Genomic DNA, 27,940 nt, shown 5'->3' on the forward strand with positions numbered 1-27,940 from the left:
GACGTTAATGAGTTCTGGTGCGTGGTTCAGTTGAATTCTGTTTGATTTTATTTGATGTTTCTTTATTGGAAACATGGTGTCTTTTAAGTTGCTTTTATAGAAGTTTTTCAAATGGAGTTAATGTTATGGTATGCCACCTTAGGGAAGAGTATACTCTAGGTAAGACATTATCCTGCTGAAATGAAATAGGAAGGTGTTTCTTTAGTAACTCCTGTGGGAGATTTGAAACGTTACCAGAGCACGTTGTAGGAACACCAGTGGAGCCATCTAGTGTATTTTGAAGAATTTAATGAATTCCCTATGTTTTCACCATGGCAAAGAGACATTTATTCAAAATAAAAGATTATTTTTTTCACTTGGAGTGCTGGTATTCATATTTGCAATGATTTAAGTAGTCCAGCTTGTGAATGGGAACACAAATATATATGTATAGTAACAAAAATTAGACTTTCTTCCAAAGAGGATTATTCTACTCAGTAATGAATTTTTCTACTAACAAAGTACTGCAGGAAATGGAGAGCAATGAAATTCCATTTACTGACACTTCCAAAGGGAAGCCATATTATAACTGAAAAATCAGCAATTTTGAGAATGTGCAAAAATACTGAGCTCTAAACCAGCTTGTGTTTACAGCTTGATTCTTAAATTTTTCATGTCATCAGGTAACGATGAGCAATTATTTTATATCCTGCCAAGAATCCAGCATCAAAAACTCAAAGTCATATGTTACTAGCCTGATATGGAAAATGAACCTGCTTGCAGTAAATATATAAATAACTAAGGAATAATTGTTTAGTTTTCTGTGTGACAAAACATAACCAAGAATGAATCTTCAGAGGTGTGTCAAACTACACTTGTTTTATAATTGAATTATATACACAGTTGCTATATCTTAATTTCAAGTTTGTCCTGATAATTCTGGGGGGAAAAAAGATTAAAAACTGCATCAGTGATCTATACTATTCTTGAAGACTTTAATAATTTAAAACCCTTTACCAACTTTACGAAGAATTTGCACTAAAGCTTTTCACCTGCCTGAAGGGCTGCCAAAGGTCTGGAGTCTTTTGGAGTTTCTGAGACACAAGTTAAAAGGCAGGAAATTCCAGTTAGATTTTGTAGGGAAAAAAATTGCCATAAGGGTGCTAGTATTGGAACAGGTTGCCTGGAGAGCCTGTGGAACATCTTTGGAGGTGTTCAAGGCTCAACTGGACCTGGCCCTGAGCAGCCCATCTGATTAGACCTGCACTGAGCAGGGGGCAGGACTAGAAGATCTCTGGAGGTCTCTTTTGCAAATTATTGTCTGGTTCTGTGATTCCCAGGCAAGAACCTGGCACTTCAAAAAAAAAAAAATTCTCCATAACAGTCTGAAGATTTGTGGATCAAATGGACTCTTACCTAATTCCAGTTCTGGGAAACTTCACTTTAAATAAATACCTAAGTAGACTTGTTTTCTGAAGGCTGTCAAGATCGTGTTGTGTATTTTCTGGCCTCTCAAAGGGTTCTTCTTGATGTGGAAAGTACCTGTAATTACTTTACTTATAAGATCTTAGCCTTTAATAAAGCTGGTAATACAAAAGAAAGTACTTGTCTGATTGAGGAATCAGCTGCTAAACAGATGAAAAACTACTCATAAATGTAGAGAAATACAACCTACAAAGTTCCAAGCCATGGAGCAAAAGGTTAAAATGTTCTTTTTAGATGTACTCATTCTCCTTTTTTCTAGATGGATAGAAATATACTTAAAATACCACTGGAGTAAGTTGGATTTGTTTGGGGGTTTCTTTTTAGTGTATTGCAAAACTCTCCTTTTCTATCGCATTAATTTAATGCCTTTAGACTATTTTATTACTCTCTGTGGAAACACAGACACTGAACTTCTCCTTCAGTAGTGATCAAAAGTTGTTGACCTCAGGATCCTAATCATCCTTTTGTGGCAGCAAAAGTTTTGGGAGTTGCTTTCTCATCTTCTGAATTAAAAAAAAAACAAAAACCCAAAACAAACTAAGAATAATTTTATCTGAGAGCAGTGTCTTTTTTGAGTTTGCTGTCAGACAAATAGCAGTTCCTAGTCAATACCAGTTATACTTGGTTAAAAAATCCCCAGCAAGCACTTTGGGGAAAAATTAAAAGAAAGAAGCTTTTTCAGTGCCAATGTTGTATTTATGCATTCAGTTTAGGGTTTTCTAAAAATAAAATGAATCGTTTATACCTAAGGGGTAAGTTATTCTTAGGTTGGAGTATGTTTATACACATGTAAAATGTGTAATGTGTATATGTCTTGATAAGTTTATGTAAACATTTTCAGGGTGAACTTTTCAATGGAGAATTACAATCACTGTTCAAATATAAACATGCTATGAGAGACTTCTATATCACTGAATCCAATTGCATGGTATTACAGGCCACTGGATAATTTAATCTCCCTCACTGTGCTCTGTCTTAAAAGTAATTAGGAGTTCTATATGCAGTGTTCAAGCTATTCTAGAGTCTAATCTTTCATTATATGAAACTTTCTTTAAATTTCCAGTTAAAGTAGTTACCTAATTTAATTTTAGTCGACTAAAATTAACTAATAGTTTATTAATATCTATTAGCTCTTTTCTCTCCTTGGCATTTAAAATACTTGCTGTAGAATATTAACATCTATTCTTGGCCTTCTTTTTTGTATGCAAAACAAGTCTGGGTGTTTTTTTTATACTCTCATCTCATAATAATGACTCTCACTTCTACTCATCCTATTTGAGCTTCTCTGTGCCAGTTCCCCTTTGAGTTGTTCTCTTTTAGATGAGGCTCCCATAATGGCACACCATGCTCTGGATAACATCTTACCATTCATACTTTTCTGTTCCAGTTTGGACTTCTGATTTATTATAGGGTTTTGTTTCCCTTTCCACAGCTGTGTTCCTGCTACTGTTCGCTGTTCATTTTGTGGTCAAGTAAAAGTTCATGTTCCCTTTCTTCATGGCTGTTCCCAGATGATGAGATCCCAGCTTGTGCAAGGTTTTTATTCAGGCCTTCAGTACATAATTTCACACGTGATGCTGTTGAACTCATCCCATTTCTCTTGGGTCCTTTTCGTAGGAACTTTGTCATCCTTTCCTGGAGGACATGCAACAGATTTGACTTGATTGACATTGCCTCTTCTAGCTTAGAAACTTGACTGCAAATATTTTTTTGCTTGTGGGTTTGTAAGGATCATGTTTCATCATAGTTTAAAGGGAGCTTTGCAACAGCTTCTGTTCTCATAGCCTGCCAGTCACATTTGTACACTTCCATATTATTTCTTCTATATGATATTTTTTTAACCGTTGATTATGTACCAGTTTGGTTAACTTTCATATTTGGTGGAGCCAACTCACTGCTTTTTATATTTTTACCTCTGGATGTTGTCTTGTTTCACAAATGGGGCTGTTATCTGTTTGTTTGATTTTTTTTTTTTAATTTTTTATTTATCTCAATTGTATATATTATCCCAGTAGAGAGAACCAGAGCAGTAATTTAAAACTGAGTGTATGCTTTCAGGGCCAAACATTATTCAGTTAAATGTTCTCTTACTTCTCCAAATACTTACAGCTTCAGACCCTGTGTTGTCATCTGCAGTGGCAAATAATTAGACTGTGCATGTAGTCTCTATGCATTTAAAAATACATTGTTGAAACTAGAGTATTTCACTAAAACCATTAATTATTATTTCTTATACTTAAAAGATAATTTGCATAATTTCTGGATGTTCATTATGTCAGAGGGAAGTCCATCTGAATGCAGCATCTCATGACTTGTATGAAGTAAAAATGTCAGTACAGAAAACACTGATTGTCAGGAAAGATTGTCAGTGGTGAAATTAATTTAAATTTCTCCAATTTTATTACAAGGTGAGATAACGAAATTAGAATTTAATATAGAATTGGCCGTATGATTCTACATGGATGCTTAACAAGGTGGTGTCTACAGAGCAGCAAGATGTTAATGGTTCCTAAACAAACTAGTTTTATTCTTATGATTGCTTTCTGAAATTGAAATTTTTAAACTAGAAAAAAGGTCAAGGTTGCTGGGAAAGTGAATTGCTGCTGAACTGTGTTTTAAGACAGCATTTTAAATCATCAGCATTCTTACAGTTGTTAATATTCTATTCCTTTGTGGAACTTTAGTAGTTTTTCAGAGTTTAATGCTTACCAGTGTAACTAAGGTCTGTTATCTTAAGGGATGTGCCTAACTTTTCATATGCAGTATTTGAAAATCATGACTTTCTTGAGGTTTTGATTTGATGAACCAGTAAAATACTCCATTTTAAATATGTGTATAAATGTTATAATCTTTAGTAGGATTAAGCACGTTACTTTCTTTCCAGGAATGGATTGCAATGTTATGAGAAACAAATATAGATTTAATTTTGATTATAAGTGCTTTTTAATGTCAAACAAATTTTTGCAGTTTGTAAATACAGAAGTGACAAGTAGGATTTAACAGGGTAAAGTTGTGTAAAGAATGGGTAGTAGAAGCAAAACAGTCTTCTGGTGTAGGTTTTTCTGCCTGGTTTTTGGGGCCACTGATCTCATTTCAAATCAATGAGCTCACCAGTGAAGTACCACAAGGATATGTGAGTAGGGCATGCAACTTATTTATTCATAAATGATCTAAATAAGACAGTAAATTGCTGGCATAATTGCTGCTGATTGTTGATTAGGCTATGTTACCTAATACAGTGAAAATGAAGATTTATTCTGAAGAACTGTAGAACCTTACAAAGCAGCAGATGAAAAGTCATATAGTTAAGTATAAAGTGAAATGGCAAAAAAGATGTTAAGTTTACTTATGTAGGCTATGAGCTGACTAGTGAGTAATGAAATAGTGGGCTTGTTCTTTGAAAACTTAATGCTTGGTGTTCACTGGTAGTTAGAAGAGCATGCTAAAAACTACCAGGAAAGAAATAGAGAACAAAATAATGAATGTTAGCCCTCATTTAAAAGCATGACGTGATTGTATTTTTAATTTTATACACAGTTCTTGTTTCCTTGTCTCAAAAAGGGTAAGACCTGGTACAAGCAAAGATACAGAAGAGCGAGCAAAATTTTGTGGCTTTTGTAATTTTTAGCTGAGTGATGCCCCTACTTAATTTCTGCCCTTATTTGCATTCCTCTTGTGTTCTGCTTCTCCTATTTCTCCTTCCCACAATTAGGAGCGTGTAACTGAGAGATGTGATGCTGTGCCAGTGATGGGCAGACAGCTTAATGCTTAAGGTGGGAGTCAATTAAGAACATAGACATGTTCTTCAATGACAGAGCTTAGATAAGAATGACAGAAAGGAAGAAAAAGATCCTTGTTTAATTTGTAATAAATTCTTGATGCTCGATATATTTACCCTCAGTGTTCTAAGGTTTAACTACTGTTTCAAACAAGGAAATAGTTTGTCAAAGGAAGAATAATTAATTACTCATTTAGGTAAGGTAGAAATATATTCAGACAGCAGAAACCAAAATGTTGCAGGGTGGGAAAGCAGTTATTAGAGAAAGTATGCTGTTCTGTTCGTTTAATATACAGGAGAGACGAGTTCTTGTCTTTTTAAACTGTAATATTTCATATATGGTATTTTGGTCGTTATACATAGCTGATCACAACCAATCAGTAATTGATTAGTAAAGCTGTTTGCATGATAAATCTGTTTGTGTGCCTTGTCCCCGGTTTGCAACCCTCAATTATAATTTCAGATTCCTCTGAGACTGGGTGCTAATACTGGGAAAAACTGTTGTGATCTGCTTCTTCCCTTCATGTTGAAAAAAAATCTATCTATGATGATTGTTGCTACAAATTTTGGTATTCTTATATTCATGGGCTGAAACATGTTTATACACAGCTGTTGTGTTCCTGATATCAATTTGTAGTTTTTGACTTGCTGGTGTATATCCAGAATTTCTTTCTGAAATCTCCTGGGTTTTGGCAACTGATTTAGACAGAACCTTTCTTCCTTCTAAGGCCAGTAGCAACGCTTCTTTTGAGTTCAGTGAAATTCCATTATGTCTTTAGTGAAAGTATCAATTTTTATGCGGGTTGTTGGGGAATGGAGGGGCAATTTTGATAAACATATCTGTTAAGATGTTAATAGAGAAAGAATAAGCATATAATTATTAAGATTTATGAACTCTAAGAAAAGTTGCTTTGCTATCTTTTCTTACAGTGAAAAATAATCTTAGAACTTGAATGATGAGTTGAACATTCACCGTGATGGTGCAAACCATCAGTGGAAACGCTACGAGTCCAACAAAACTTCTTGCACTACTTGTTAAAGTAATAGAGGTGAAATAACAGACAGATTCATTGGTGTATGTAATACATACATCCTGGTTCTGACAGGGCAGTGAAAATCAGTGGTAGTGAAGCTGAGGGTCACGATGGATGTTTGGTAGTGCTGAGGTAACAACACGTGTATTCAGCTATTCTTGCTTGTGCCCGCTGATCCTTGTAAGACTGGGCTGTCCTATTGCTGTGAAGGCTAAACTAACATGTACCTTAAAGTGACATCCCCAGATGGGCCAAGGTAAAGTCAGAGAAATATCTATGACTCTTCTGAGGATGGTGTCTTACCCTCTGAACTGTTATGTCTTATGAACAACAAGCAAATCATTCTGATCGCTTGGGTTTTTTGCACATCTGAACAATGACAGCATATTACATATTCTGCATATATTATGTAATAAAGATGGCACGCTTAACAATATTACATATTTTATAACAAGGATTTTAACTCTGGCTAGTCACAATTGCATAAAATAACATCAGTTGCTCTCATTATGCAGCAAAGCTTTGTGTGACTTGTGAAACTACAAAATACACTTGCTCAAAATTTTGGTGGGGCATGTAATTTTGAAATTTGCCTCAACGATCGCTAGTCTTACTCTATTAGTGTTCTGTTTTCCCACCAAAGGGAAAAGAATTGCATTCTTAATCTGTAATTTAGTGGAAAACATTGTTCGTTAGGAACTTAAATTTTCATGTTTGTTTTTGATGGGATTTAACATACCTGCTGTGGAAGATGTCTAATACGGTAAGATTTTGGAGGTGCTCAGTGGAAGTAATCTGTGATACTTGTGCTATTGGTTAAAAAATTGTATCTTTTCCTTCTGCTGAAACGGTGTTTATAGTTCCTGCAGCAGTTTTTAACATAGAAATTGTGTTAGTGGACAGAACAGTGGAGTGCATATTTCATACAGAAGTAAAAATGAACATTAAAATAATGAGCAATCTGTTTTGAGCCATCCTGACATATCTCACAGGTACACTTGAGAGGTTGTTAGAAACAGTTTGGGGGGTTTGGAGTCAATGACATGTGAGCAGTAAAGGATTGCACTGTTTTATAGGGTAATGAGGAGAGGAAGTTTTCCTGGGAGCTAGAGAAGAACAATTGAAGCAGGAAGTAACTAGTTTCATAAGGGTTTGTGTGAGAGAGGTAGACAGTTGACAGGAGGAGACAGAAAAAGGCAAGCATTTTCACTTTTGGGATAGCAGTTCTGACAGTGTAAGGTGTTTAGTGTTCTACTAAACAATAGGTCAATACAAAAAGAGGGGTTTGTTGGGGTTTTTTTCGTTGTGATGTCTTCAAGTTATATGCAGAGAAGTATTTGAGCCTTCAAATGTATGCATACCTTTTAAGTGTTCCCTACTCTTGAGTGGGAACACATGGTAAGTAAATGTTTACCAGTTTAAAAATACCTATAATCACATTTCTGTGATCCCAACACACAGAGTAAAATTATTATTATAGCCCTCAAATTTGAAAGTATTAACTTGGTTCTATGGAAATTGCTTTTTACGTGTTCTTCTTCCTTTTTTCAGGTCTTTGTTAATCAGTGGCTGAGATTTGAGTTTGTAGTTTTGTAGCACAAAACCCAGCCTAGACTGAATTGGGCCTTTTTTTAGATCTGTCATTAATTTTTTTATAAATCTAGGAATGTAATGACAGGGTTCATTTATAAGCTGATAGATGTTACAGTTTTTGATTTTACTTTTTCCCTTTGCAAGCACGAAGCCCATGCCAGTTTTCCATTTGACAAAGGTAATTTAGAACTTTTTACAGAATGCCCAGGTACGTTTTCTGAGATGGGTGTTACACTGAGGAAGGATAACACTCACAGCAATTTCCAGGTAGGATGCTGAAAGTTCCAGGGATTTACAAGCAGAGTATTTTGCTCCTGGGTGTGCCTGAAGCAGTGCAGCCGTGAGTGAAAGTCGCAGCTCTCTGGCAGCTGCAGAATGACCCGGGTGAGGTGAGTCAGTGACATCAAACCAAGTCTGCACCAATATCCTCCTTGCAGCTGGTGCTACTTGGCACCCCTGGTGGAGTCTCAGCAGAGAATCAAAGCACCAGGTTGGTCTCCTTGTTTGATGTGCAGTGGCAAGAGTTGGCTGAGAAACTTTTTTTCTTCCGGTTCTCTCGAAGAAACCATTAATTCTGGTTGAGTAGGAGGTGGTTTTCACTGTTGACACGTCGTCATCATGGCTTTCTATGTATTCATACATAGAATTTGTAAGTGGAGCAACAGTGAAAGATCAAGAGCAAGTATTATTATTTAAACATAAAAAAATGCTAAAGCGCCATCAAAGCATAATCACACATTTCTGTGAAATTACTGGAATGATTGATGTCACATCAGTCTCTGTGACAAGGGAGAAAAATTAGATGAGAGAAAAGATTTCGTTTATTTTGTAGAAGCTATGTTCAGATTTAATTTTTCCCTGTGTTTATCCCTCTCAACTTAGTAAAATAAAAAATAAATATTTTTATAAAGGGATGTAAAAACCAGAGATTAACTGAAATCTGTAGAGCCTGAAATACTTTAGGAGACTTTGAACTCTTTGTCATTCTGCTCTTTCATATAGTTGAGAAGTGTGGATGGAGTGCTGTCTAGCAGAATTACTGTGCTATGTGTCATAGTAAAATATAATAAAATACTGTGTAATGACCTGAACAAAGGACCCTGAACCCAACATTCTGTTTGTTTTCCAACTGTGTTATTTTCCAAGGATTCTGCAAGCTTTTGAAGTTGCTGTGCAAGAAAATGTATTAAGGCCCCAACGACGTATGTAGCAGCTGAAATAACTTTTTGTTCTTCATAAAATGGGCTGTTTTGTCCATGTTCCCAGTGTTCTTTTAAAACCTTAGATAATGTTTTCTTGTAGAATGTCAAGATTAATAAAGAGGGAGTGAGCATGTTGAATATATTGAGAAGTTAGAGATTGCTTGTCTGTAGCAGTTGGGAATTTATCAAACAATTACCATGCTATTACCCCATACAGACACACCCCAAATGAGAGCTAACATGACAGGAATTTTCTGCTTTTTTACATCCTCAGACCATAATCTCTGAAATTGTCTTAGATTTCTGCATTGGTATCTTCAAGTCATTAAATATTAAACCCTGCAAATTTTGTTTCTCCATTTATAAGAGAGAAGCTAAAAGCTCTTCGCAGTTGTTTTCCGTTTCTAAAATATTCTGAATATGTAAAGTGCTGTTCAAGTACTAAGTTTAAATATTTTCTCCTAAGCAAGACAATTGGATTTAGTTAAATTGTAACCTTCAAAGATTGCCTAAAATGATTACAATGCTCTCTATAACAGATTTTCACCCTCGGTAAGTGTGGTCATAGAACATAAATCTTCTTTTGCCCAAAGAAAACACTAGAGAAAAAGAAGGTGGAATGAATTCTGCATACCTGGGTAGAGCAGAAGGCATGTGACTCCAGGAAATAGAAATTTTTTTTTCAACGTAGTTTATTATTTAACAGTTTATCATTTATTATTTATTTGAGGTTATTCTGTAAAGCGAATTTACAGATGATGTAAATAAAAACCTGAAGGCAAAAGGAAGTTGAGGCTAAAGTAGGAATTTTTAGAGAAAATCATGTGTGTAAGAGGCAGTTTTTATTTGGACATAGGCATAAAGAGTGGTAGGCTAGAAAAGAGTTTTATTATGTTCTAATATGTTCTCATATTAGAATGCTTGGTAAAATATTTTACTTTAAATAAATGTGTCATGCTTATAATCTAATAGATTAGTCCTTGTCATCATTATCATCATTGTTACTATCCTGTCTAAAAAAGAGTTGATATTTGTATTTCCTTTCATAAGGTAATAAATCTTTCATAGTTGTGTACTTGGTTTGATTAATTGAAGTGTATGAGATAGCCAAGATGCTTAAAATTGTGTCTTCTGTTCCACAGAGAAACAGGAATTCAGAGAACTGGCCTGACCATTGCGATATAGTCGTTATAAACTCATAAAAACCATCTGGTTTTAGTAAGGAATTATATTCACCAAGATGCCTATATGCACTATTGGTACACACAAGGCAGTGTATAACAAAACACCTTATGTACAGAAGCTATAATTTCACACAGCTGAAAGTATGACATCAAAATGTCAGCCTAATTATCTTTCAATCTCCAAAACATTTGCAAACTCCAAAATATTTTCCAGCTGAAGCATCTCTCTACCGAAGAGTAAATTTCAACTTACTTCAAATATTCTTCTTTTTTAATTAGGTTTTTCTAATCACAAAGGTTTGGCAGGCCACAGATCAAAAGCTGTCCCGAACATCTTAGTTATCCACATGCCTGTGACCGTTTTAAAGAAATGTAATAAAACGTCTCGCAATAAATAAATATTTTTCAGAATAATTTTTCAGATATGTTGGTAACACATAGTAGAGCACTAGTTCAGAGCTGCTGACATGGAGTACTGTCTACTGGGCAACCAGACAATGGCAATTTACCTTTTTTCCTAGGTCTCGTTTATTTTCGTGTCCCACATATGGAATTTTAAAGTTCATTCATTTGCATGAACCATAAAGTTAGAAACACTGCCCAGCTGGAAAAAGTGCTACAGATTTTTAAGAAAATTCCTCTGATTATATTGAGGGGAAATACAATCTCAGAACTATAACTATGTAGCTTAAATTGGTTTAAATATGTTAAGTGGATCATTGTGCTTTTCAGGAACTGTCAGTTCTTATTAAGCTGAGTAGATGTATTCAGTTATGTGCTGGACAGTAATCAATTCGAAATTGTGTGTGTGATCATGATATCCCTCATGGAATTTGTTCATTCACACTGTTTCCTGGGTTTTGTGCTACGTTCAGTAGTTCTGCTCTAACGAGGAGAACATTGTGGGGCTGAACGTTCTTCCATATGGTTGGGCTTATAATGTCTTCTTTTTAAAGGAACTGTTTCTCTCTACTGGAAGCAGTGGCTTCTTGGTAGAGACAGAAATATGTTGTATTTTGCAGGTACTGCTTAAAAATGCAGCAACACGTTGGCTAATCTTTTCAAATCTGTAAAATTCATTGAGATTTTGAGAGGCAGATAAAATACATAATTGTAAGTCACCTTATATGTAAGCAAAAATCAAAAATCCAGGTTTAGACACTCAAGAAGTCATTGGACACCTCAGAGATCGTAGAATCACAGAATATCCTGAGTTGGAAGGGACCCACAAGGATCATCAAAGTCCAACTCCTGACCCTGCCCCGAACAGCCCCAAGTGTCACCCCATGTGCCTGAGAGCATTGTCCAAACGCTTCTTGAGCCCTGTCAGCCTTGGTGCTGTGACCACTGCCCTGGGGAGCCTGTTCCCAGTGCCCAACCACCCTCAGTGCAGTTGGACACTGGAACATGTGGGGAGGCAGATTTGTCATCTTCTCCCTTGCCATGCCACTTTTCTGTCTCGTTATGGGAATATTAAGCAAGAACCATTTTAAATCTAAGAAAGAACACTAAGCACAAAAGGGCATGTAAAACTACTCTCCCTAGTGATTAGGTGCCTGAATGCAAACTACACTGAAGTGTTTTTCCCTGCTTATGATCCAGTGCACCTCATTTGCCCATTTATTTTTAAAATGGCAAATACCACTAAGAAGGTGTTTGTCCCATGGCAGGAACTTGGGATGTTTTCCCTGGTAGGTACATATTAACCACAAGGTTGTGCGGTTCTGTTCCATCTTATCTGCTTCTCTAGGTCCAATATCTGTTCCTTCTTTTTTTGGACTTTGTGCTCACTTGACTGAGGGCCTTGCTTAGCAGGGCAGATACCTTGGTGGTCAGGGCATTCCTGCTGAAAGGTGTCCTTTGAGTTCCTGCATACTGAAAACATTAAATTTTAATCAGATTTCCATTTTTTTTTGAGATCAAACAGGAAGGGAGTAAAGAGTTAAAGAAGCTCAAGCAGTCACCGAGGGGTGGTTTGGACCAGTTTTCAATGTTGGCATATGAAAAGTACATGAACTATTACTTTGAGAATAGCCCTATTGCTTCTGAGGCAGGTTGAGTGCTATTATCTAATTCCTGCTATGTAAGGGGGAGAGACTGTGTTGTTATAATTAAACTCGAAGCTATTTATTTGTTACTTTCTTACAGGAAACAGATTCAACCTCTTCTAGGACAGTTTAGCCAGTCAGAGGCTTTGTTACTCTCGTCTGGGGTTGAGCCAGGGACTCTGGATGGAGTTCTCCTGGATGCTGGCTGTTCTTCCATGCAATTTGATACACCCGAAAGAGGTTTTTCCCTGCAGAAGGATGGACCTTTGGACATGAGGATGGATAGTGACAGGTACCCGATAATATTTCTTCTTGAAACTCAAAAACTGTCTGCTCAGCAACCCCTGTGCATTTCATTTCCCTTTAAACTGAAGAATTCCCATCATCAAACCACATCCAGTTTTGCACGAGTATACTTTTTTTCTTTTCCCAAAAAGCTTTTTTCCGTCTCAGTGCTCAGCCCTGGTTATCATCTTTACCTCCTTTGAAATAAGGGGAAAGTTCCCGTGATGAGTAATTAAACCAGTAACTTTTGTGTACCTGGGACATCTCCCTTTCAGAGGCCTGTTATTTCCACAGTTTCTCAGCCTGTACTTGATCTGCAGGCACACAACTTCTTACTGCAGTCCCTTTCCTGCCACGCTTACTGTTTGTGGAAACTTCACTGGAGCAGTTTCAGTTGCTTCCTCAGGAAAGGGGCAGTGTCCTTCTTTTGTGCAATGACCGTCTTACCCAGTTGCTTCTCTCTAAAAGGAATGCAATCTAAAATAAATAAATAAACAAACCCCTGTCTATTATATCTGCCATTTTAAATCAGATTGCTACATTGCTTTTAGCACGCTAGTATAATGTTGTTTTCCCTGCCCATAGATTTATTGTAAGCTTCCCTTAGCAAAATCATAAGCTTCCTTTCACATTGTGTGGGAGGCACATCAGGTTTACTTAATTGTCAAATTAACGATTACTGAATAAACCACCTGTGTTTAAACTATTTGGACTGGTATTAAGTACTTTCAAGAGCATGAAAATCAGTGGTGGAATGATAATTTCTACTTATGCAGTGGTTATCGTTTTCAAACAAGCTGATGTATTTCTGAAGCATTTTGCTTTTTACATGAGCAACCAAAGATCTCTCTTGTATAGATGCTGGCTGTTATTGCATGATGCAATACTGGGAGAATGACAGGGTTTTTTCTTGGTGTTTTAATGGACCTGGAGTCTTAAGAAGTGCCGTTTGCTTTTTTCATTGCTCACAGAGAGCCAAAGGGAAGCCCCAATTTCTAAGGAATTGGCTTACCACGTTAATGTTATGTCTTAACGCAGCAAATTTCATGATACTTGCTTTTTCTGGTTTTGTGCAAAAATGCTCCCGTGATCCTCCTGGGATTCAGTCCTCAGATTTCAAGAATCTGAACTCCAGGCTTAAATATAAGCCTGATGCATCATGAGAAAACATACATTGAACACGAGCATAAGAACAAAGGGTACCTGAGGCATAACAAAAGCCTTACACTATGGTTGTTGCTATGATACTACTTGCCTCTAAGTTTTGTTATCTTTTGTAAGATACTGCAGAGGAGTAAAAAATGCCTGAAAAATTTTCTGCTAAATCATGTCTTTTTAGAAGAGAATTTATTAAGTGGTTTATATGTTTCGTTTGATTAGTAAACCCATAGATGATGTTCATAAAATACCTTGGAACTATTTCAATAGCAAAGTTAAAGAGATTTCGATATATAGATGTGAAGATTATACTGTTTAAATTGCAGTAATTCCTGTAATTTGTATAGGTCATTTCTATTATATCAGAACAGTACGTGGATATAAATTCTTACGCCTTTTAGTGAAAAGTAAGATTTAATTATTTTCATTAGCAATTGTTTTCATAGCAGGGGATGTGAAAGAAAAGGTCCTTGAAATCAGTTCTAACTAGAAAACAACATACGATGCAAGGTGACTAAAATGAACCCGTAAGAGGCCAGTTTATGTTCTAAAGCTGGCTGAAGAAAAAGGTCACACAGCATTTCCATCTTAGCACGATACTGAAATATTCTTGTCACCTTATTAAACGTAGTTCATGATAATACTTGGAAGTTAAAGCCGTTCTAATTGAAGTTAAGGAACAAACTCCATTTGGAGCGGCACGGAAAAAAAAAAAGGATTTAAAAGGTGCAAGCTTTTTTTCCCAGGGTTGCCACCTCCTATTCGAAAACCTCAAAGGCACTTGTGTGCCGTGTGTGTGTGTGTGTGTGTGTGTTTGACTTCATGTCCCAACGCTGTGAAGCTTCACCCCTTGTCAATGAAGGCTGACGTCAGTGGGCTAATTGGCCGCTCTCGTGCGTAGGTGCCCTGCCATGCCCACTGCCGCCGATGTTGTGAACGCTCTGGATCAACAGGCGCTTGCGTCCATCCTCAGGGCGTACGGGGAGGAGAGGCACGCCAAGAAAATCGCCTCGGCCATCGTGCAGGCACGCAGCATATACCCCATCACCAGAACCCAGCAGCTTGCAAGCATCGTTGCAGGTACCCTCATTAATTCTCCGCAGCGGCCGAGGAGAGGGGGAAAAAAAGAAAAAAATATTAATCCCCGAGTCCCAGAGGGATCTATTTGTACTTGAAATCATGCAGGATCTAATCCTGCCTGTTCTGCTCTGATGTCAGCTCTCTTTTTCTTTTTTTTTTTGTATTGTGGTTTGACAATTAGTTTAATAATAGATTTTACATGAAGTGATTTATCATTTTGCCAGCGAAGTTGAACCACAGAATGACAGCAGCCTAGGGTATTCTTTATCCTGGCTGTTGACAAACCTTCAAATACCAGATATGTCATACCTCATTTAGCTTTAAATTTCTGCATTTTAATATTTTGAGGGGAGGTACCAAAGCAGTTTCCAATTATGAGTGAAATCAAGTGATTTCTGTCTTTTTAAAGGATCAGAAGCACAAAGCAAAGCAATACATGGCTTGCTTCACCTTGTGCATGTCAACTAAATCAGCCTGAAGCGACTATTGAAACACTCCATCTTACTTGCTCCTCACTGTAAACAACTTGAACAAAATGCAGTTAGGCAGGAACAGTGCTTGCATCAAGAACCTTCACGTTTGTGTTGTCAAGTGAAAATTTTCAAGGAAAAATGTAAGACACAAATCCTGCTCATTAACACTCTAATGCATAATGTCAGGATGTTTGTTTCTTTTTAACCAATTAATGAAAATCACTGGATCTCATCACAAATAAGTCTAAATTGCTGACTTTCAATATAGACCTTTAAAATGATAATCCAAATTTAACATTTGCTTAAGAACAGTGTAAAATATTTTATAAGTATCCTGAAGAGTCCTAAAAAATTTACTGTATTCTTAAAAATTAGTGTTACTTAAACTGGAAGTTTAAGGCACTTACTTTTAATGACCAACAAATTAAAAGGTTTGGATTTGTAGAAGTCAGGGCACTTTAACAAAATGTCCAGTCAACTGAGTCCCAAAGTTTGGCTGATATGATGAAAGAATCTGAAGACACTGCTTGCTGTTGGAAGCCCCTACTGTAAATACAGTAAATATGAGGAGCGAATAATTTTAAAAAAATCAAAGAGATAAAACACTATGAGTCTTTTACAAAGCTTACGTTTTTAATATCATCATTATCAACCTCACAAAATAGTAATTTGAGGCTTTATCATGTGTCTCTTATGCTTTTTGAAAAACTGTTGATTAAGACAGCATACCATTATTGAGATTGAAGCAACCACATCGCTGTGTTAAAGATGTCATGTGTTATACATTGTAAGCAAGCCACTCAGTAACTTCTGAAACTAGTGTATAAAAGACAGTGATTAAAGATCCCTTCATGTTTAATGTGGTGCATGTGAGTCATCACTTAATGGTCACTTTCTGTGACAATGAGAAGGACTTTTTTGTTCTCATTTTAAATTCTCTGCTATATTTGAAGAGCTTCCTGATACATTAGTCATGTATGCATCAGGTAGGGTACATGCCAGAAACAGTGAATCCAGCACACATCTACCAAGACAATAAATATATATGTTTTGTCTGCTTTTTTTGGAGTATGCAAGTCATTATAGTAATTTTAGGGTTGTTACACTGATCCCTCTTTGCATAGAACTTCTTCCAAATTTAGTTTGATTCATCCAGCAAAGGAGAACAATGGTGATTGTATCTGGTTTTGAACTGATTATACCTTAACAAAATTTTTGATAACTGTAATGTATTTTGATTAATTTCATCTATCATCCATATATATGCTTATGTGAAATTATTGACATAAACAAGAGCTGAAGTGCCAGAGACCACAGCTACAGGAACCTCTCAGTGGCACAGCCCAAAAAAACCCTGACTAATTCAGGACTTAACCAGAATAAAATTTATGACCTATTAGTTAAATGTCACGTCCTTTAAAAAATAAGATATTAATTAGAATAATAAAATCTTGCATTTTGGATTTTGCAGATTCTGTGCAAGCCTGATCGTCTTCCAGGACAGGGTCATTATTTTTGCCTATATAGGAATTGGAAAACAAGCAAAAAGTCTATCCAGTGAAGCTGGCTATTTATGTCTTCTTCTCTGGTGGTGTCAGAATCTGATATTTATGTATTGTGCATATTCCTTTCACATGTGGCTTCAGATTTTCTAGAGCTCCCCAGTTTTTGTCTTAAGGTCCAGCCAATAACCAGAATCACAGTGAATCTAGATTTGGACTAACCCGAAATTGGAAAATTTAATTTCTTTTTATAGAATGCTAGATTTCTGGTCTTTCCTACCACCCCCCAAGAGGTTAGAACGTGTGTTGCTGTTGCTAATTGATTGGGAGATAAAAGTGGAGGATGTAGTTAAAAAAATCCACAAAACAGGCATACAAACCAGCTGCACAACACTCACAGAGCAATCAGATATTTCTAAAGTTTGTATTAGCAAGAGTTCTACTTGTAAGGTATAGCTGTGAAAAATATATAACTAGATTTGTATGTCAAGATTGACTACAACAATTTGGGGCTAACTCAGGTATCCAAGTGATTTCTTGCTGTCCTTTGTTCCAATTCAAGAAAATAATTCTTTCTATATCTTGTCATAGCACCTGAAAATTCTCTCTCTGTCTACATCCTATGCCAGTGCATAAGGTCCTGAAAAAAGAAATTTAAAATTTGGCTTTTTTGTTTTAATTTTTCCAAATGTTCTCCAGAAGGCTTCCGATCCATTTAAATAAGATCTCTGCGAGCTGTGGAGTCTGCAGTTTACGTGTGAGAAAGGAGGAGTTTTCTGTTCACTCACGTGAACAGCATCTCTTCTGCAGCACAGTGGAGCTCTGCTGGCTGTTTATAATTTCCACAAAGCTCTCTGCAATGCTGAACGCTCTGTAAATACTAAAGAGCAGCAGTTCTCCACTGAAGGGCAGCGAATCGATGTGTGGAAGTTGATTATGAAGGGCTTGCTGAGGTCTTTTGTTGTACCTCATTGAGTTATTTGAAAACAATAGGTTTAACTCCGTGTGCAGAAAAACTTTAAAAATAGTAAAATTTTTCAAACGTAATTTTGATATGCTTTTCCTGTACAACTGATGATCTATTTTGATTTCTTTTCAGTGAGCAATGTACTTTGTTATCTATTAACTTTTGTCCAAAAATTAATTTTTCTGAGCATTGTTTAGATACCTAATCTATTAACAGATCATTTTGAGATCATGTCATCATTTGACCTTAGCTTGAAAGGAATTCATGATGAGATACTAAAGAATTTTATAAAGTTTAAAAAGAACTTTAATGTTTAAAGTCAGTCTCATTCAGACTGGTTCACATTTATAGACTTTAATTATCAGTTTGGAATTTGTAATATTGCCTGAATTTCAGATGGGTGAGAATTAACACTGTACTGAGGGAGCCCAGACAAAAGGACATTAGTTGCGTCACAGAAACTTATTAAATGCAATGCTAATTCAACAGACGAATTCCTGCAAACAGGTGCACGGTCTGAATTAATTTTTAAACTCTCCCACTCTCATACACTCTGGGGACTTTAATAGTTCATATTGACAGGCACAGCATGTTGCTAATTTCATTCACAAGCTTTTGAAATTTCAATACATTTCAACATGTATTAGATTTTTAAAAGTGTAAGTATCATCAAGGCATCCTAAAACTAAAAATGATAATTTCTCTCACTGGAATTTCAAGCCAGTCATCTAGCCAGAAGCGTGATGTTTTTATGAATGAAATTCATTTTACAAACTTCCCATAGAGATTTTTTTTTTTAATGTTTTTGTACATTGTACAGCCAGTTACCAGGAAGGATTTTCTTTTAGTGTCTTGGTAATTGGAGAGGGCTAGGTGAGAGATATTATGCCTTAGCAGAAAGCATAAATAGCTTTTTATTTGACTATACCAGAGGAGTAAGAGTGATAGGAAAATTTTTCACCCGTGGATCATAGATCAAAATCCACTGCCTTTACTAAAATGATGAAGGCCAGAGTGACAGGAATAACTACCACAGATTACATTTATTAGTTAATCCCAGTCTCTGACCACAGACTAGTAAATATTTGAACTTGTAAATAGTTTGATTTTTAGTTTAGAGGATTTACTTGCATAAAACCGCAAAAAGTGACTGCATTTCTTTACAAATTTCCTGAATATTAATATTCTGTACTGTTAAATATGACCTGCAGTGCTCTTTGTGCATGTCCAACTGAGGCGTGTAAGGTTGTATGATACTTACTGAATATATCTGGGTTTCAATTTATTTTTTTTTTCAGTTTGTGATAAATTAACTCGCAGTAGTAAATTAATGTCTCAGTTAATTGTCATAGAAGATTATTGCAGGAAGACAGTGTACTCAACAGCCATGGCAGGATAAGTGGAAGAACTTCCCAAAGACCTGTTAGTGTCCTAGTCGTGCTGGTAGCCTCTGTATCGTTGTTCTTTTGTTTATCTATGCAGTGTTTCAACTGCAAAATAATGGTGTTTGTGATCAGACTGATGGAAATCTGCCCAGATATCAGCATGCTGTGTCCATTTATGTTTTTACAAAACCCTTTGAAGTAGATCATAGCATCATAGAATGCTTTGGGTTGGAAGGGACCTTAAAGGTCATCAAGTTTCAGCCCCCATGCCGTGTGCAGGGGCCTTTCACTACATCAGGTTGCTTAAAGCCCCATCCAGCCTGGCCTTAACATTTCCAGGAGTGGGGCTTCCACAGCTTCTCTGGGCAACCTGTTCCAGTGCTTCAGCATGCTCTCAGTGAAGAATTTCTTCTTGATATCTAATCTAAACCTACTCTCTTTCAATTTGAAGCCACTCCCCCTTGCCCTGTCACTGCATGCCCTTGTAAAAAGTCCCTCTCCAGCTCTCATGTAACCCCCTTATGTACTAGAAAGCTGCTGGAAGGTCACCCTGGAGCCTTCTCCAGGTTGAACAACCCCAACTCTTTCTATCTGTCTTCATAGGATACTCAGTCCTCTGAGCATCTTCATGGCCTCCTCTGGACGTGCTCCAGCAGGCCCCTGTCCCCAGAGCTGGATGCAGTGCTCCAGGTGGGATCTCACCAGAGCAGAGTAGAGGAGCAGAATTCCCTCCCTCCACCTGCTGCCCACAGTGCTTTGGATGCAGCCCAGGGCACATTTGACTTTTTGGGCTGCGAGTGCACGTTGCCAGGTCATGTCAAGCTTCTCATCCACCAACATGTCCAGGTCTTTCTCCTCAGGACTGCTCTCAATCCATTCGCTGCCCAGCCGTCGTTTGTGCTTGGGTTGGCTCCAACCCAAGGGCAGGGCCTTGCTCTTGGCCTTGTTGAACTTCATGAGGCTCCCACGGGCCCATCTCAGGCTTGTCAAGGTCCATCCAGGTGTCATTCCTTCACTCCAGCATGTCAACCCCTGCCCACAGCTCAGTGGTGTTGTCAGACTTGCTGAGGCTACACTCAATGCCACTGTCCATGTGACCACCAGAGGTGTTAAACAGTGCCAGTCCCTGCACTGACCCCCTGAGGGATGCCTCTTATCACCAGTCTCCACTTGGATACTGAGACATTGACTGCAACTGTTCTCAGTGTGACCATCCAACCAATCTCATGTGCTCCAAGTGGTCTGTCCATCAAATCTGTGTCTCTCCAGTTTAGAGACAAGGATGTCATATATCTTCATATCATTCTTGTTTTTTTCAGATGAGTAAAAGATGCTTTACTGACATAGGAGGTAAAACTCTCAGTATTTTACTAAAACTCCTGAGAGATTGGCTGTGGAGATTTAAACAGAGGATCTCATTCCAGGTTTCTGTTTTTATGGTTGGGTCCCAGTCAAGAAGCACTGTCAGTTTTGTACCTAAATTACATGCTGTACTCTTGTGGATTAGCTCCATTTTTATCTGTGATACTTTTGGAAGCTAAAATACTCTTAGAATATCAGAAATGGATCATCCCCAGAAAACCAGCAGTATTTTTAGAAAATACTTAGACTGCTAAAATATGGCGGTTAAAAATTCTGGATCTGCTTTGAGAGGTGAACACCAGCTCTGGGTAGTAAGAGTCCAAAATTGAATGTATAAAACCAATGCTCTTTAAGTCACAGCTGTAAATTGTTCGGGACGGGGCAGGATCAATACAGGTAGAATCAAAAAACACACCTTGTTTTCTAACCCACTAGCTTGGTAGTAGCCAATATTTTGTAAAGGTAACAATACTTTTTCGTTGCAGTTAAAACTGTTTTTGTAGACTGAACATGACAGGAGTGGTCTTTTAAACCTTGTTGTTTCATTTAATAGTTGTTCAGAGAGTTCTGAGCGTACTACTGGTGTTTGTAGCTGTTATTTGACCCTTTAAAGAAATTGTGTTTATTTTGCTTAGCACAGCATTCCTTTATGTTATGCACTAAAGAGACAATTTTCGTCACACACAACTGGCAGTCAAGGGATGTTTTAAGGGTTCCATTTTCAAAGAATCTATTTATAGGTTTGTAAAGAAATACGAAAACAGATACTGTGCGTGTTCATGCAAGCTTGGTGTCAGTGTGTTTCTTGGGACACCTTACTTCCTGTGATTTTGAGTCCTCTTTTGAGTTTAGCTCTCTTGTCAAAATGGGCTTTGTGACTCCTACAAGAAGAGTATGTATTCATTTTTATGATTTATAGTAAATATAGAAGGTTATGTTCTCAAAGACAGAAATTACATTAACTAGCTAGTGCAACTTTTCCAGAGTTTGTAAATGATGGAGAAGCCTGTCTCCCACAGGTAACATCTATTTACTCTGTTTTGTGAAACAGTTTAAAGCCACAAATTCCCTCCCATGCAGTAGTTTGTTGGGAGAAGTTGATCCTGTTGCCACTTTCTATCTCAAAAGATTCAGACTATAAGAATAGGAAGCAGCCACAGCTACAATGAATCTCTTCAGTGAATTTAGGAGCTGTTAGTGTTGAAGTCAGAGGGGGTTGGTAATGTAGTTGGGAAAATCAAGTATGCAGAAACATATCTTAGATACGTTGCCAGCATGATAACAACTTTGTTAATGATCGAAGTTTTAAATCCCATTATTATCCTGTCCCTTTGCTGAACACTAAGATCACTTGTGTGTTTGTGATACCAGGCGCTTATGCTTTCTGACATCAGTAAAACCTGGCCTTTAAAACTCTCAGGAATTCCACTAATAAATTATTTTGTGCCAACATATTGAATTATGATATCTCTATTAATTTTTTTCAATCACCTGTGTAAATGTGAATTTAGACAGCTAGTTGCAGAGGTACAATGTTCCCTTCTTTTACTCCACCATGTAGAATATCAATTACTTGATTATGAACTGCATTTACTTGCTTCACTATGTCAGCTTAGCACTGACATGAAATTTAATACATATATACCAACTGTATTGCCTTGTCTTTAATGGGCCCTCTTGTTTGGATAAATAATTCTTTCCGTTATGTACCAGCATTATTCATTCAATTTATCTTTACCAGACTCCTGTGCTCACTTACATAATAGATTATAAATTTACTCAGCTTTTGCAGATCTTGTAAAATTCTTGCACTTTAGTCCCTCTGATCCATCAAATCAGGTTTCTCTAGCTTTTTGCTCTGTACTCATGTAATGAAAGTTCAAGCCTAAAATATATTAAATATTGATATAATAAAGTTTCTATCAAAATTTCAGTCTCTACAGAGACTTGTTTAACTCATAAGAATTTTGGGGAAAGGAAGACGGAGTTTTGTGCATCTAATAAAAAAGTATTTAATCTGGTGATTTTTCATCTGACAAATCCGTACCTTGACACATTCTGCATGTGAAAATGCAACAGTATCAGCAACATTTGCTAAAGTTCTCGAAGTATTATTGTGAACATTTGAAGAAACACAAGAGTAGTGGTCAACAATCATTATTCCCAAGCAAGGGATGCCTCTTTTAAGCTTTAAGTAATTCATCGAAACATAGTTATTGCCAGGTAGACATTGTCTTCACTTATCTCTGCCTGTGAAGAAATGCTTGCTTATCTAGAAAGCAACAGTTAAAATTGTGTCCATTGTGTATTAATTTTTTTTCCTTAAAAGCATAACACAACCACAAATATTGAACTGACATTGATTACACTGAGCTGTAAGGTGAGACTTATCTAGCCTGTCTTCTTTTTTCCCTTATCTTGATTTCAGCCATCATTTTGTATTTTAAAGTTGTGATGCATTTGGAGAAGCAATTTCTATAAAAGATTCTAGGGAAAAAAACCCCAACACTTAACCATAAGCCAGCATGTTTTAATAGGGTTTACATTCAGAGATGTGAATTCTAAGTAGAAAACAGTAATGTATGTTACAAACAAGGGAGCTCACCACTCAGAGTTTTTAAGTATGCTTTTCTTTAAAGTCATCATGCATGAGTGGATTAATATCAAGTGCATAGGTGTCCAGATGTAGAAATAATAAGGTACTAACATCTACCTTTTAAAATTTGTGGCAGGTGCTTTTCCAGCATCAGCACTGTACGCACGGAAGGATTTGCTTCAGAGACCCGCGCACGTCGCTACCAAAACTTTCCAAGGCCTGCGAATATTTGTCAATGATGAGCTCCACGAACTCTTCATAGGACTGAAGACAGCTGAGAAGTTTCTAAAACCTGGAGGTCGCCTCGTAGCCCTCTCCTTTCATTCGCTGGAAGATCGTATTATCAAACGTTTTCTTCGTGGGATAGACATGACAGAGAAGTACAATCTTAGCTCAAGGCAGAAGATAAGGCAGGCTCTGAAAAATCCCTCCAAAAAAGAAGACACACGAGAATCTCCCCATGGAAAATCCAACTCCAAGTGGATTTTTATACAGAAAAAAGTTCTCACACCCCAGGCCAAGGATGTTCAAACAAACCCGAGAGGAAGGTCGGCCAAGCTAAGAGCTGCTATTAAAGTCTAAAACAAAATATATGATTAGATAATTGTATAATTTCCTGTAATTTTTTTTTTCTGGAAGGCTAACTGGACAGGTAGTATCAAACTGAAAAAATAAAATGAAGGCTGTTAAAAACATTTCTTTCTTACCTTTGTGTTCTTTTTAACTAGAATGTAGTATAGAGCATCAAAATGCAAAACAGATGGGTATCAGTGGGTGTCACTAATCATAAAAAAATAAACGTCTTTTTTTAAAAGAGCATCAAATGTAAAGGTTGTAAAAATTGCAGGTTTGATGTATTTGTAGTACTCCCTTTAGATTACATTCAAAACCCCGACATTAACTGTCTAAATTCAGTAGCTAATTGGGACAGACACATTTTTAATGGGGGTGGATTTCACACACCTAATTCAGATGTCTGGTCCAGTCTAGAGTAAGTTTAAAGCAAGCTAAGAATTCGTGATATATATGTCTCTGTATCCCAACTGACTTGTTGCATGAATGCCTATGGGAAAAGAGCTAGTTCTGAAATAAAGTGACATCAGGATGTCATGTTCTATCCAGGAGTTTGTAAATGGGCTTTTCTGAGAGATCACCTGGTTGTTTAATGATTAAGAATTCTAAATAATAAATATATCTTGATGGAAGAAAAGATACTTAGCAGACCACTTGTTGGCACTTGGACACTCAATCAAGCAGTCGAATTTGTACTTGATCATCTGAATTTCTTCCTGTAACCATAAATTCTGTGCATAGATCCAGTACAACTTTTAGGTGCTGATAGAATTATAATTAACTTTTCAAAAAAAGGGGGGTATTGTGGTCTTATGAAGTATTCTTCTTTGCCGTTGATCATTTTTTAAGAGGTTCTACTGAGGGTAAGTATTGAATTATTTTAGACAAGACCCACTCTAACACCAGCTTTCAACTTGGGTGCTACACTAGGTAGTAGAACATGTAACATAATTTCTTTTTTATTAAGTTAATATGAATTACATTTAGCTTTTATATTTTCTTATAAGACCATTGGTTTGCTTGTTTTATATGCTAAAAAAATAAATGGAAAATTGTATAAGTTGCAAATTCTTTGACCTCTGACTTCTTCAGGAAAAAGTCTTAATTTGAATAATCAAATTGGTACCAGGATTTTATTTGTGGTGAGTCTGCAACTTGGTTGGTAGAATAAAAAAGTGCAATTTCTGACTCAGCTAAATGACTACTACACACCAGCTTCTGAAAGATAACTGACTGGATCATTTTGGACTTGATTTTCATCAAGCATCCTCTTTATATCGGTGTAAATTATTACTTCACAGGAGTTTTTTGGGTCATATTGACACAAACAAGTTGAAATTTAGGTTCACTGTCTGTAATATACGATATATTGAAATAGCTGGATATTGTTTAATTCCTTGGTAAAGCTAAGTCTTATAATGTATTCTTAGTTGATAACATCTATCACTAATCTCAAATAGAAGTCAAATGATGATAGGCATTTCATACTCTTCTGAAATCTCAATATTTTCCCACTAGTTTCATTATACATGCTATTAAATATTAAATAAAACATTCCACTTCAAATAATATTACTTACTGTTGTCATCTTTGAGACAACAGCCTGTACCCTAAATAGACATTTTTTCATCCAAACATTAAATATAAATAGCTAATGTTATTTTTAGCCAAGATTTCATACTGAGAGGTATTTCAATTGTAGATTTGAAAAATTGTGCCTCCAACACAGGCTTAGAGGAGTTGTAGTGCCATGCTGTGCGTTGTTCAGGAACACGCCTCAGGAAAAGACCATCCAGTTGCAGCAGAAGTTGAGTATTAGTATCTCAGACTTTATATTGGAAGTATTAAAATTCCTTACGCTTAAAACGATGTTTGAAACCCACACTTCTCACATCTAAATTCAAAAGCACAGTTGCTTATGGTAGTGGAACTGCTGTATTACCAGGCTGTGTAGATGCACTCCCTCAGTTTGGGAGTTTGCCTTTAGCTTGGAGTTGCCTTTAGCTTGGATGGCAGCGTATCCTTTGTTGAGCTTTTCTCTTTGGAGAGTCTGTTGCTCTCCTCTCAGCTTCTCCTCACCTTCAGCTTTAAAGCTGAGGTATGGAAAGGATGGAATTTTAACCTCTGCTTGCCTGAGAAAAAAAATAAATATGGTTTCCCAGAAAAACCTCTGGTTGTACTTGGTCAAAGTATTCTTTTCTCTTTAAACATTTCATTTCATTTAATAAAAAAAAAGAGGGACTTTTTACAGAGACATGCAGTGATAGGACAAGGGGGAACGGTTTTAAACTAAGAGAACAGAGATTTAAATTAGACATTAGGAATTCTTTACTCAGAGGCACTGGAACAGGTTGCCCAGAGAAGCTGTGGATGCCCCATCCTTGGAAGTGTTCAAGGCCAGGTTAGATGGGGGTTGGAGCAACCCGGTCTAGTGGAAGGTATCCCTGCCCATGTCAAGGAGTTTGGGAATTATTCCAACCCAAATCCTTCCATGATTCTATGATTTAGTAAGTGACATGTTATGTGAAGGGTATTACATCTTTATCTTCTTACCAGGACACGTCTACATAGTGCATCTCTAATTTTCCCAATGTGGTATATATGAAATGTTACTGAAACTAAACTTTTTGTTTTCCATAATAGAAAAATATATTTATGAAAGAGATGGTATCTGGTGGAAAATTAACCAAATCATGCTGTCAAGGTACAGGTTGTGTGTAATTTCTGAAAACTTCCATTCAACCTGAGCAATGCACATTTTAATACAGCCAAATGCAAGATTATCTGTCAAGAAAGAAAAAAAAAAAGATTGTAGACCATGTTTGCAGGGAATATGGCAATAATATGGTGCTGTACACAATGGGATGAGTAGAAACTTCCAATATGTGAAATAATTGTAGAGAATGTCAAGTGGTAATTATGGTGAGACAGTGGTGTTGCCAAACAATATGTGCATGAAAGCATGTTGCTAAAGAGTGTATCTTTTCATGTTACTAGTTTAGAAGGGCGTGGGAAAATTTTAAGAAGGATAAAAACCAGCTACAGGACTATTTGTATGCATTTTAAACATACTTTTCTATTGAAATTACTAGACAGTGGGATTTAATGAGTTAATCCATGTGAAGTAGAAAGTTGATATGCTGTCAGAAGTACCTGCCTGGTAAAGAGATTTGCATGGAATAATTATTTGAAAACTAGGCCCACTTATCTTGTGAATAAAGTATTTATGGTAAAAATACAGTACTTTTTTAAAACATAATTTTACAGTTTAGGCACAGTTATCTGCATTTATAGCCCACAAGGACCTACCAACAAGTATTGCTTCCCTACTGCTTCCTCAAGAAAAATAATCAGTTTCATTGTTTCAGAGTGCAAGTAATATAAGGAATTAATATCTTTTCAGTTTGGGGTTTTTTGTGTTGTTTTTTTTTTTTTTTTAACTTTTGCAGTTGAGTATTTTCTCAGTAGTCTTTTGCAGCCACAGCTGCTGGGATTGCCGCTCGACTTGAAAGAAATCCCAGCCTGAAACATCAGTCTTTGTAAAGACGTGCGGAGGTTTTGATGGATGGAAGTTGGAAGGAGGGGATTCCTAACGTAGCAGGAACGGGGAAAATGCTGACTCCAGGGAACAGCAGGAGCAAGTGGCTCTTCTAGTAGCGAGTGTTGTGTCAGATGTTTTGCATTCTGCTTTCGAGAGTAGCATTTCTATGATGATAAATGATTCATATAATTGCTCTAATGTCATTTTTTTTGTACTGGAGAAGGCACGGTTTTAATTGGATAGTTTATGCTCCTAAAGAGTGTAACAGCGCAGTGAGAGGAGCTCTGCCCTGGGGAAAGGTGATGTGCAGGGGTGGGATGATTTCAATAAGCAGCCCTAGACGCAGATTGTTGATGATTTGATTAAATTTTAAAATAACTTAGTTGTTTTAAATAATCGGTTGTGACTCACTGTTTTGAGTATCACTGTACGAAAGTACTGGTGAAAAATGAGACAAATGTGAATAAACAGAGAAGTAATGAACTCATAAGTTAATTTGTTGCTGCCCATCTTACTTAACCTCTAGCAAGACTAGGGAAGGGGTTCAGGCCCGATTTTCTTATGCCTCAAAATTTCTCCAGAAAGAGCCCTTCAATAGGTTTAGGACCATTTATACCAGGATTAAAAACAACATTCACAGAGTATGTGAGTCAGTCTTTATATCCATAGATTTATTTTTTCATAAAGCACTTGCTTAAAACTAATATGGAAGTTA

At 36.7% G+C, this 27,940-nt stretch overlaps 1 protein-coding gene across 3 annotated transcripts in view; it reads left to right on the forward strand.

Annotated features, from left to right (window-relative positions):
• METTL15 (methyltransferase like 15) overlaps positions 1 to 23,855 on the forward strand; it is a 91,958-nt gene extending 68,103 nt beyond the window's left edge. For all 3 annotated transcript variants that reach the window (XM_051776821.1, XM_051776819.1, XM_051776820.1), the window contains 3 exons: positions 12,404 to 12,595; positions 14,648 to 14,826; positions 23,248 to 23,855. In XM_051776821.1, the coding sequence (XP_051632781.1) occupies positions 12,404 to 12,595; positions 14,648 to 14,826; positions 23,248 to 23,693 (817 nt within the window). In that variant the 3' untranslated portion in view covers positions 23,694 to 23,855. The remainder of the gene's footprint in view (positions 1 to 12,403; positions 12,596 to 14,647; positions 14,827 to 23,247) is intronic.
• The last annotated feature ends 4,085 nt before the right edge of the window (positions 23,856 to 27,940 follow it).

This window comes from Manacus candei, unplaced genomic scaffold (assembly GCF_025592945.1).
Source record: "Manacus candei isolate 608988 ecotype Guabito, Panama unplaced genomic scaffold, ASM2559294v1 h1tg000009l, whole genome shotgun sequence".
NCBI lineage: Eukaryota > Metazoa > Chordata > Aves > Passeriformes > Pipridae > Manacus > Manacus candei.